Source organism: Aptenodytes forsteri, unplaced genomic scaffold (genome assembly GCF_000699145.1).
Source record: "Aptenodytes forsteri isolate BGI_AS27 unplaced genomic scaffold, ASM69914v1 Scaffold26, whole genome shotgun sequence".
NCBI lineage: Eukaryota > Metazoa > Chordata > Aves > Sphenisciformes > Spheniscidae > Aptenodytes > Aptenodytes forsteri.
In genome coordinates this window covers 2431345-2443624 of record NW_008794125.1, presented here as the reverse complement: position 1 = coordinate 2443624, position 12280 = coordinate 2431345, and the positions used below count along the sequence as shown (strand labels likewise).

The 12280-nt window shown below is 39.6% G+C and overlaps 1 protein-coding gene across 1 annotated transcript in view; it reads right to left on the bottom strand.

Moving 5' to 3' along the window:
• Window positions 1-12280, bottom strand: part of CREBBP (CREB binding protein) — a 100493-nt gene that overhangs the window by 31324 nt on the left and 56889 nt on the right. Inside the window, exons 6-15 of the mRNA XM_009277507.2 lie at window positions 10093-10335; window positions 9350-9449; window positions 8749-8895; window positions 8164-8281; window positions 5262-5454; window positions 5074-5127; window positions 3699-3823; window positions 2876-3064; window positions 921-1340; window positions 106-285 (exon numbers count right to left, since the gene is read on the bottom strand). Coding sequence (XP_009275782.2) covers window positions 106-285; window positions 921-1340; window positions 2876-3064; window positions 3699-3823; window positions 5074-5127; window positions 5262-5454; window positions 8164-8281; window positions 8749-8895; window positions 9350-9449; window positions 10093-10335 — 1769 coding nt within the window. The remainder of the gene's footprint in view (window positions 1-105; window positions 286-920; window positions 1341-2875; window positions 3065-3698; window positions 3824-5073; window positions 5128-5261; window positions 5455-8163; window positions 8282-8748; window positions 8896-9349; window positions 9450-10092; window positions 10336-12280) is intronic.

Below are 12280 nucleotides of genomic sequence, written 5' to 3'. Positions count from 1 at the left end.
AGTAACTACCCTCCTCTCGCCCCTTAGCTCACCAATTCAGATACATCATTAAGTGCTTTTATATCTATCACTGCTTTCAGTTAAGCTGTATAGAATCTCATTTACCTCAGTCTTAGCTTCCACTTGTGTCTCACTAGTCTCTGGCTCAGTTTCTTCAGTTTTAACTTCTGATTTGCTTTCTAGCATTGGTGCATCTGGTCCTAGTTGCTGGGAATTCGTATCAGCACTAGCAACTGAGGCAGGGGTGGGGACCCTGTTATCAATACTAGCTGCTGCCTGGGATAGCTGTTGTAAAAACAGTACAAAAGAAAGACACTGCATATATAGAAATATTTTCCTTTACTAAAAATGAACAGCACAAAAGAGACATGAGATGATATTCTAGAACAGTGCAGAACATGGATACAGGAGCTCACTGTAACCAAGTTTCGATATAACACATTTAATAACTCTGCTTTACAGAGGAGAAGCCAAGGAAGAAATTCTGCCCCAAAGAGGCTTCTTTTACAGAGAAAACGCCTGCCCAGTAAAACCCTGTACATTCCTTGACATGTGCATTCATCCTGACTAGAGTTTAAAAGAAAAAAATTATGCAAATTTCATGATCAAAAAAGACCGATTCTGATTAAGGCCAAATATAGTATTAGGCCTGTTATGCCTCATCTTTCTGCACACTGCTGCCATTTTTACTTTGAGCAGTTCGAAGTCATTCAATACGCCCCCCTCCTTCAAACAATGCTGAGAACATCTGAACATACACACACACACTTTTACACATCTCTGTAATGAACCCTTTGGTCTAAAGTAGAAGCTACTTTTGACAACTATGGGCTCTATACATTCATGACACGGTGCTATACATAGGGAGAACTCTTGTGGAATGCCACTACACAAGAAAAACACAACTAGCTGGTACTTACTGGAGTGCCAGGTGGCTGTGCCTGCACAGATGTTGGCTGTTGCTGAGATGGCTGCGGGGTTGGCACAGACTGGGGTTGAACTGGGGTCTGAGGTTGCGGTGTGACTTGAGCCTGTGCTGCAGTCTGCCCCGTAGGTGTGCTTTGTGTCTGTGTCGCGTTTGGAACAGAACCTGGTGTCGGTGTTGGTGTTTGTCCTGAAGATGAGACCGGTGTCGATGGCTGAGTGGGTGCTGCTGGCTGCGGAGGAGTCATTCCAGTTGGTGTTTGGTGCTGAATAGGTGGCATCCCAGCAGCAGTGGACACAGGAGGTGTAGTCTGATGTAGAGGTGGCTGGGTCACTGGTGGACATGGTAACTGCCCACTCTGCGGTCCTAGCATGTTCATGGAGTTTGGAAGAGCAGCACTGGGAACCTGCCCCTGCTAGAGAGAGAGATTGTCTTACAGACACGTGACTGCCAAAACTCTGGGAATCACACTTACCCTTTAAATCACACAACTGAAGTAGTCTTTAACAGAATACTCTAAGTCTGTACATGAGATCAGCTACAAACAAATGCTGCTATTACAAATGACTATGCTCTGATTTCTCTAATCGTTTTCATCAGCTCTTAGTCAAAGACCTTGCTCCTAGACCTAGATGTGCCAAGCATGTCTTTTTACGTTAATTCTACTGCCACAGAGAGGGAATCCTCACGATCTTGAGTAACGCAGAAACCCACAGGCAGACAATCTCTAAATCATGCCATTAGCTGGGCAAAGGTCAGACTTTGCATACAAAATGGTTTTGAGCAAATACACATTTTACGCCAGGACTCTAGAGCAGCCCTGCTTTAGAAGACAGTTCAACACATTTAATGCCTGCCCCACTGCACAGTGCAAGACTTAAGAGGGGTTTTTTGTTTTCTTTTCTTTTTTTTTTTTTTAAATTCGAATTAGACTACTCCAGATGCTTAAGAAAATTGTGGATTTGTTTTACAGACCACCAACAATAAAGTATTCTGGATGTGCACAGACTTGTAAACTTTACATTTTACTAAAGATTGCATCAGATAACTAGTGATAAAAAAAAGAATACTCTGTCCTCAGGCGTACCTCTTACTCTTAGAAATCTAAATCAACTAATAGTTTCCTGCAGATGATGTTTCAAATTTAAAACATGCTTCTATATTGCCTGTACATAGTCAGTTTTATTGAACTAAGTGCATTAGGAAAAAAATGTTCACCACAAAGGTGGTCAAACAACTGAACCAGGGCCCAAGAAATTGTAGATGCTCCGTCCTGAACATATTCCAAACTTGACTCGACAGAGCCCTTCATAACCCGATCTAAGTTATCTCTCATTTGAGGATGGGGCTGGACTAGAGAACTCTGGAGGTCTCAACTAACCTAAATTACTTGGACTCCGAGTTAAAAACCAAGCCTTTCCCTGTGGAAATATACTATACTTATAGCTATATACTTATAGCATATACTTTGGCATCATAAGCACAGCTGCTACTTCACTGACCACTAATGTAACAGGAAAATGTTACAGAAAAAAACCCAATTTTCTCTTCAGAAGTGGAGAGGTTAAAACAAACTTTAAAAGGTCTTCCCCAACCACTTTATTGTAATTCTTAATTTAAAGTTCGCTACTAAGGTCCACACAAAGACAAAAGCATATGCTCATAAACGTCCCATAAACTAACTTTTGATAATCCCCCTAAAAATCTGATCAGCTTGCATTTTTTTAGAATTTAAATCAGGAATTACAGGGTGTTGCCCCCCAGTTAGCATACATCGATAGGTTATATAAGAGCTTATGAAGAAGGCAGATGTAACCCAGGATCCCCCAAAGTCAGGGGTGACTACAATAAACAATGGATATATAAATATAAATAAACGTGCATAAATTAAATAAATTAGAACAAAATAATTAAGAGTAAATAACTCAAGTATTAGAAAATACATCTTACCTGTGCCACCCCGGCCTGGGCTGTTGATTGACCCATGCCCACATTGTTCACATTCATAGCCCCACTGGATGCTGGAAACTGATTCTGGGGCAGGAATTGGTTCTGGGTAGGAGCCTGACCCATCATGTTGTTGGAATGAGCTCCCATCATGTTCTGCGGCTGAGGCATTCGGGAAGGAGACATTGCCATCTAAAAATTAACACCCAAATTAAAGACATTACCATTTAGTATTGTGTAGCAAGACAAAGGAAAATACCCTCAATGTAATCGACCAAAAGATAGGACAAAAAAATAAGGAAAACTGGCTTCAGTAAACCAAATGGAAGTGGGCATGTGCATATAACTTCAGCATTTGTTCCACAGTATTCATGAGGAAGTTATTTTTAAACGGGTAATATTCAAAACTCAGTTACTAAGAGCGTTAAAACTCCGTTTTGTTCTCTGAGCTAACGGAGATAATCCAGTGAAACTGAAAATATTTTTGTTTTTCTAAAAACATGTTTTCATGGAGGAATAAAGAAGGTATATATTCTGCAAAGACACAGTTTCTGAAAGAACTGTGCTCTTCCACAGACTGTTGGAGATTATTGCATCTCTGGCATCTACCTCTCTAAAGTTTGTTTGTTTTGGTTTTTGTTTTTAAAAACACATAAATATTGAAAACAAATGCCTCAATAAAAGCCTGACAGACTTGGTATGTTTCCATGAAATTATCCTACAATTTACAGTACTACTCTATGACATGGCCTTTTCAGAACAGTGTTAACACTGCTGAATTTAATCAACTAATTTTGAGAAGAACTTGGTAACAAGAAGTACGAACCGCAGGAACAGCGCCCATGTTGTTCATTTGTACAGGATGGTTCATTGGAGAAGCTGCACGGGGTCCCATGGGTGCTTGTGGCATCTGTACATTCCCTATGGACATGGGGTTAAACTGATTCATTCCTGCAAATGCACCCCCAAAACAACTCATTAGGAACAAGTCATCAGAATTTATGTATGTATACTCTACTATAAAATTAACATTTATTATGAGTAAAGTTTGACTGCCCTATATGTCATCTTTTTCTTTTAACTTTGTTCAAATTACTTGGCTTAAGAGACAAATCAGGATATGAGAAATATTTAGAAGAATACCAGTTAGGGTGAAATAGAACTTTTGGTGTCTAAAAAAAAAATAATGCAAAAGATGAATAGTGTGGATGATCTGCAAAGACAGGATGCTATTTGTAAATAATACCTTGGGATGGTTTCTTAAAAATCAGGCATTTGCTTTGAAACAGCAATGTCTTATTCAGGCCTCACTGAAATGGTTGAAGTAAGTATGATAAAAATACATATTGTATATATGAAGGCAACTCCTAGCCTCAAATCAGGACAAAAGCTAGCAATATGCTTAAACAGGTGGTGTGCTTTTTATACAAAACATTTAGACAAGTTTGGTATTTTGCAGGGATTAACAGGAATAAAGGTGTAAATAAATCATTATGGAGCTATACTTGCTATCAACTTTTTCTCCTATTGAAATGAATTTTAAAAGGATGTAACCTCTCAAGGACATTTCAACACAAGTTTCAACTTACTACTGACTTTGAACCAAGAAATAAAATAATTGGGGACACTTTTTTTGAAGAAGCTGAAGCACCTAAAAGTCACGGGTCTTTATTTTTCAGAGAAAAAAACCACCCATGAGCCCACAGCAGCCTAAATCAGTGATGGCAAGCCATCAGTGCTACGAACAAGCTACAAGGCTTTTTTAGATGCACTTTGCATCAGAAACCAAGAAAGGACATCACTAGTTATACAGATTTCTAGGATTAATGTAGTAAGTTTCCAGCTACAGGTGTATTTTTGGCTAACTAACTGATGAAAACATGCCAACGTCCTCCTCCCTCCCTTGGCCGTTAGTGTTTTAAATGAGATTATCCACAGTATTCTTGCTTGCGCTCTCCTCTTTTTGAAAGGACTGAATTACTTCCCAATCAATAGCCAAGTATTAGGTGCATATTGCCAGTTCTTAAGACAAGACCACACTGAGACAGTTCCTGCCACAGAGCAACAACAAAAAATGATGCCGAAAAAGAGGAGACCCAGTAGTCCCCCTACCCCAACTCCAAAACAAAAAGAGATCAGCTTTTCCCCCTAACGATTATTTTGAACCCACAAATTGCAATTAGGGAGGAAAACATAGATACCTTGAGAAACCTGCATACGACTTATAGGCACGGTTGGCATGGACATAGGCCCATCTGCAACACAACAGAAGAATGGTCAGCAAAAACCAGTTTAAAATACAAACTCAAGATTAGCATGAGAGCCCAAGGACACAAACTGCGCAGAGCTACAGCTGAAATGCAGAAGTACCTCCTATAGAAGTACTTACTGGGCGGCCTCACGGGCTGTGCCTGGCCCATGGCAGCAGCCACCTGTGGGATACCAGGGGGCTGCGGTCCTGGGGTCTGTAAGGCTGGCTGATTGCCCAACATCCCTTGTTTATGTAGACGAGACCTCCGTTTCTCTTCTAGCTCCTTTTGTATCTTATAGATCTTCTCTGCTAATAAATGATAGTATTCATCCTAAAAGAGAAAAAAAAAAAATAGTACTCAGCATCAAGTATAAGAAAGCAGCAGCAGAACTCACGTAGTCTACCAGAATGCCATCACCTGGTTGGTTTGGTTGGTTTTTTATGTATACACCCACCTACCTGAAAAAGAAATATTTCTTTTCAGAATTCTGTTAAATTGAGACAGTCTCATCACTGCTTTAATGCAGAAAAGGAAAAATCAAAGCTTCCAGAAAACACATACGAGACTTGACTTTATGGCTATCCTTCATATCTACTCTGAGTAGATTAGTAGACAGAGAAGATTGTAGGTTCTCTGTTGCTTCAACAAAAAAGAGGAAGCCGTGATTTAGTTTCTAAGTGTTAATGATTTTTAAATGTTATTTTCATAATAAACATTTCCACTAATCCACAGACAAAAGAAAAAGATGTTCCCAGCAACACAGTTACGCTGAATAAACTTCAGGAGACAGACATTAACGACAGATCAATTTCTACATAAAGAAAGGAACTGCTCTTTTCCTAAAGAGTCTACCAACAGTCATTGCAGAGAATAAACAAAACCACACAAAACCTCAAAGGAATGGAGGAAATCAGTGAAAAATAGTCCACAGGCAGAGACAACTAAACACTACATCTGTACGAGATGAAAAATCCATTTTACTCAATCCACATTGACAACAGATCAAATAAGACAGTCACAGCGCACAGCAAGGTAGACAGTTTTGCTTGTCAGCGATTGCCGGACACGCATCTGCCAAGTGCATAAGATTATGCACCTGTTAAAGGCAAAAAAACCCCCACAAACCCTCAAGACTACATTTCTTTTGTGGGGTCACCTATGCTCTTAAAACCCAGTGTTACTTGGAGCAAAGGTTGAGTGATGGTTGTCCCACAACCATTTTGTCTTCATCCAATTTTCAACAAAACTAGAATTTGTTATTGCAGTAGGATTGAGTTCACTTCAGAAAACTAATATGACAGGTATTCCTCACAAGCCTAGAAAGTCCAGTGTTGCTCACCAGCCTAGAAAGTCCAGTGTTGCAATACAAAGCTTTGTTTTTAGCTCACTTCCCTCCTCCAAACATCTCAAAAACCCATCAGTGCAGACACTTTCTGCTGTCCAATTTAAAAGCACTACAGCCCCTTCCCTCCGCCTACTCAAGACACTTCACTTGTAACTTCCTACTTGTAAGTTTAATATTGTGCTACTTTCACACTGCAAAGATTGCCGAAGAAGGACGTGTTCACAAGGAACACATACTACTAAAACAATGTCAAACTGCTTACAATGATGCCTCATACTAATCCGTTTTTCAATGTCAAAGTAGAACGGATGCTCCTCAAAAAGAAGGATGCAATTCCACACGGCATCATTAATACATTCTAAACCACTCCCTTCATCCAAGTTTGCCGCTTGAAGCCAAATATGTTAGATGAATTCTCATAAAAGAGACTTCTGGCAATGAGGCTCTGACAGCTGTTTTCAGGGGTGGAGAGAAGATAATTCTGGGTATTTGTCTGGCATAGAGGTCAGAAGACTATTTTATAACCAGAAGTATACTATGCTCATTCTTACTGAGGAGGTATTTAGATGCCTATGCAGAGAGAACAAGGATTTCATAGACATAAAGTTGTTCTCTGAAGCTGCCAGGGTGATCACACACAAGCCCTTCTTGCTAAACAAACTCCTGGTAGCCACAAGGAGAGTATGATATTGTCACTGACCAATGCTGACACAGCAGCAGCATTACAAGTATGGCCACTGCTTATCTACCTCTAGGAAATAAAACTTGCATTCCATCTTCAGCTCTTCTGGGAGATGGTCTGAGAGGGGCAGACTCAGTGTTTGTGTCTTTACTGGATGATTATCACCTGAAATGCCACTAACTACTCTCTTTAGATACTCTTACCTTATTTAAGAAAGGACCTCAAGATTCTGATCAGGAAAGACCTCACTAGCTATTACTGGCACTACTAACATTGTCTTTACCTGATGAAAACTTTCAGGGAGTGGTTCCTTTAGGGTAGAATTACCACAGTGTCATAATGAAATAGTATCCTCAGCATGTCAGACAACAGCAGTTTGCTCCCTCTGAGTAATAGAGATTTGAACCGACACCTCTTTGCAGACAAAGGAAAAATCATGAACAAGAAAAGGAATCCTGTCTTGTTTGCCATGCACAAAGACAAACACAGGCTAACTGACTACTACTTATGTTGAGACGTGAAACAGCTATGTGTCTTAGCCAAATCACTCGGTGCTGCTGAAGAGAGAAGTAATTCCAACAGTGCGGGTAAAAGGTAAACGGTGTAACAGGACTGAGTCCTGGAGAAAACCTCCAACAGTAAAGAGGCATCAAGAAAGTTTTAAAACTGCTATTTACACAGACTTCCAGAAAGGAGAAAGCCAGTAAGGGAAACATCAAGAACCGCAAGCAATGTTCCAGTCTTCATGCATGTCAATCACACTTTCAGGAGGAATGCAAATAGGGCTGGGACGATGTTGTCTAGTCTTCATGGAGCTGACGGAAGTGAATTAGCTTGGAGTGACATTAGTCAGATGGCTTGGGACTATACAAACACTGTCACAGGCAGAAAGCATGACTTTCCTCATCAAGAGAACAGTGAAATGATTCTCTGTGGTTTTCATTACGCTTATAAGATTTGTGATACTACTGTTCTTGAACATATACTGAATAGCTGGACTGAAGCAACATACCCTACTGTTAGCAGATTCATACATATCTCCTTCCACTTTCCTGGCATAAGCCACCAAGTTCTCCATGCGGCGATCCTTCAGTGCTGCCGGATCAGGAGTGGGGAAGATGGCTTGGACACTACAAGAAAGGAGGAAGAATAAAAGAAAAACTCTTCAGAGAAAAAAAAAATTCAATACAGCTCTGTAATATTCAACCTGGACACCCCTTCATACATCAGAGATGTAAAAGCATATCAAAACTGTTTAAAAAAATTAAATCTATATTGCACTACTCCCCACAAGATTAAAGCAAATTCAATGATGAAAAAATGTGAGGTTTGACAGTCTAGAGTCTAAATACTTGTTTACTACAGCAGAGCAAATTTACTAGCAATATAAACTAATTTCATGCCCACTCCTTAATGAGCACGAAGAATGAACTGAAGAGGAGGGTTAGAGGTAACAGCTCATCCTCAGTGGCCCAGTGTCAGAGAACCACTGCCGGTAACTTTCTCATCAACAACTTTTCAGCTTAACAGTAGAACTACAGTACTGAAATTCTTCAAAAACATTCAGGGAAAATACACAATCTTGGTGAATACTTACAGTTTATGCACTAAATGATTGCGCAGGTCCTGAGTGACATGTTCATGCCATGCTTTCCTTACCCCGGTACTAGAAGGAGGTGCAGCCGTTGGCATTGAGCTGAGGTTTCCAACATTGCCAGAATTTGTGCCATCATTCATTAGTGGGCTAAAATAAAAAGAAAAGGGACTGTTACAGTACTGAATGCAGAGTTTTGTTGCATGTTTGATGCCTGAAGTAATTTTTAAGTAATTCCTCTCATCACTTCTAGCTACTGTGTCAAACATTCTCTAAGAAAAATTTTGATATCAGCAAACTGCAACACCTACAGCAGCAAAGCTCAGGAGTTTTTAAGACATGGTATGAACGATAAAGAATCACAACTTAAAAATACAAAATATTCTTCCTTTGGGGATTCATTTAAAACTACTAAATATTCTGGGGCTCTCTGAGGGGACAAAGTGGTAGATATAGAATTGAAATAGGAAAGAAGAGCGTAGCTATAGATGTGACCGATCATTTCCATGCCAATATAATTAGTTTTTAAAGCATGCTCTTTATTTACATTCATAAGCATGTAAATAAATGTTTAATTGAGCAAGAATGAAAATGAGTGCATTACTTATTTGTCCCAAGGGATGTTGGAAGAGCAGTTTCAGAAATTAGACTAGCTTGCTGGTCTGTTGTTATTCCTCCTGCAGGAAGGTTCATCTGGTTGGCTCCTTTGGGACAAAATTAAACATCATTGGTACCCAGTTCACAATTTTGACAATAACATGGCAAAAACCACACTTTACTGACCCAACTGGTTAACGAAAGAAACGTTTTATCAGGTAAGTACTTTTATGACAGTATCTGCTGTGGTGCATATACATAGCTACTTATGGAATCAAAAGTTACCTTCAGTCTGAACATCTTTTTCTACAAAAACTAGTCTATTAAAATTTAAAATTCATAAACTTTTAAGACTAGTTCAGTAAGCTAAAAAGAAGATAACACTACAATTAAGTTCCAGAAAGAAATTAGCATTTGAGACAGAACTGTCTGCTAAAACAGGTGAAATACTTGTTAAACAAATCAAAATCCTTCAGCAATTCTGTCTAATCACCTCGGACAACAATAAGCTATGAACTATATTTTAAAAGAAACTAAAATCACTGCTATTTGGCAGAAGCAATATATTCAAAGCTTTCTCATATTCAAATGTAAACAAATGGTAGGGTTTATAAACAGTATAATTTTAAGTTATTAATCAACACGAACAGAAAGTCACTACTCTGATCAAGTGAAATACTAGACTATCCTAAAAATTCAACAGTTCAGTTTATTTTAACACCTTAGGTTCTTGGCATTTTTTCCACCTACCCAATGCATTAATGGTCCTCATTTGCTGGTGAGCCTGAGGCTGTGCCGGCTGTTGGCCTTGTACCTGGGGCTGCAACTGTGTTTGAGGCTGGTTGCCGTATGGCAGTCCAAGAGCAGCGTAGGCTCGTTGCATGGAGCTGGGGTCAATCGGATTAGGATTACTTAGCGATGGAGTATTCTGCTGGCCTGTGCCAACAGAACCGATGGAATTTTGGATTCCACCAGCTGGAGACCCTAAAAGGGCTATAAAAAAAGAAAGGATAAGAGAAAACTGAAAATCAATGAGAACAAACAATAAAACAAATCATGCCAAGAATCAACAGAACATGCATATAGTTATATGATATATATTTTTCTGCCAAAGGACAGAACGACACCCGAGATGCCAAGTGGGGAAACTCAGCCTTTGATTCTATAGGACAGAAACCATCCTAGCAATTAATACATGCAGTCTAAAGAGAAGTGCTGTAGATTTTGGGCAGATAAGCCCATAATTACTGTAATACACAAAGTATAGGCTCCAATGTAAGGCTAAATAGGATTTTCATGCTTGGGGGGATAATTAATTCCTCTACTTCCCTCTTTCCCATCAATCCCACTTTAGGTCAAAATATTTGGCTCCAGAACAGAGATCCTGAGTTCAGCAGAAATACTGTGTCCTTGGACACAAAGGTAATACTGAAGATCTGTTGGTAGAAATTTTCATTCCAAGCAGTCTGAATCCTCTGAAGGCCAAATTACCCAAAACCCAAGTTATTCAGAGACATGAAAAGCCCTGATGGGTTTCAGACTGAACTGACAAAATCTAAAATAATTTGAAGAGTCAGAAAGGGGATGAGCCTGCCACAGGTTTTGGTAAATGGTTTAGATAATAATATTTAGGTATTCATTAACCTGTATGACCACCACAACCAACCAACCCCTCTCACCACACAGATGTATGGAAGAGCCATTTCCATTGTAGACAGGAAATGGAGACAACAGGGAAAAGTAGTTTTTGCTAAACCCAGAAGTGAATAAAAATCTGCTTTCCGATCCTCATTTTAGCTGCCATTCTAAGTAATAACGTGTTCCACTGTGAATGACACATGGAGTACATCCTTCACTACAGAGACACTGCATTTTGATAACCGAGACTCTGGTAGAAGTAATACGTACTTCACATTTTCCGCCTTAAGTAATTAAATACGTAATGTGCATTACAAATTTGTGAGCTAAACATAGCAACAATAATAGCTTTTAATATAGGCAACAATCATAGAATCATAGAATCATTAAGGTTGGAAAAGACCTCTAAGATCATCGAGTCCAACCATCGACCCAACACTACCATGTCCACTAAACCATGTCCCTAAGCACCTCATCTACTCGTCTTTTAAATACCTCCAGGGATGGGGACTCAACCACTTCCCTGGGCAGCCTCTTCCAATGTTTAACCACTCTTTCAGTAAAGAAATTTTTCCTCATGTCCAATCTAAACCTCCCCTGGTGCAACTTGAGGCCGTTTCCTCTCGTCCTATCGCTTGTTACTTGGGAGAAGAGACCGACCCCCACCTCACTACAACCTCCTTTCAGGGAGTTGTAGAGAGCGATGAGGTCTCCCCTCAGCCTCCTCTTCTCCAGGCTGAACAACCCCAGTTCCCTCAGCCGCTCCTCAGAAGACCTGTTCTCCCACAATAGCTGTTTTATTGAAATATTAGGAGAGGCACATAGTAGGAAAAAAAATAAAATCAGGAAAACAAGCCTTCTGAGACATTAACAGCATTATCTAGGCTTTCTCAAATCCTTACCCACTATGGAAACTGAGAGAATCACTGAAAAAGATACACACACTTTCAGCTTCCATCCAAGAGAAAACACACACGTTACAGAGTCCAGAGTTTTCCCTCTCCAGATGAGAATTCAGTTTGATCTCATTTGCCAAACAACTACAAATAAATACAGTCAGAGATCCCCCTCTCCAGAATAAGTAGCCCCACAGAAAACATCTTTTTTTTCCCCCAAGGACAATCCACAGTATTTTCAACACTGGGTTTACCATGGAAGTTTGGCTTACATATGCTTACACTCTGTGGACACATTCATAATAACTTTTGAACTCGCTGATCGTTTCCACGCAAGTTTAAAAACAAAGACAGAAGCTGATTGAGATCCTATCAGTTTCATTAAGAAAAAAAGACATATTAAA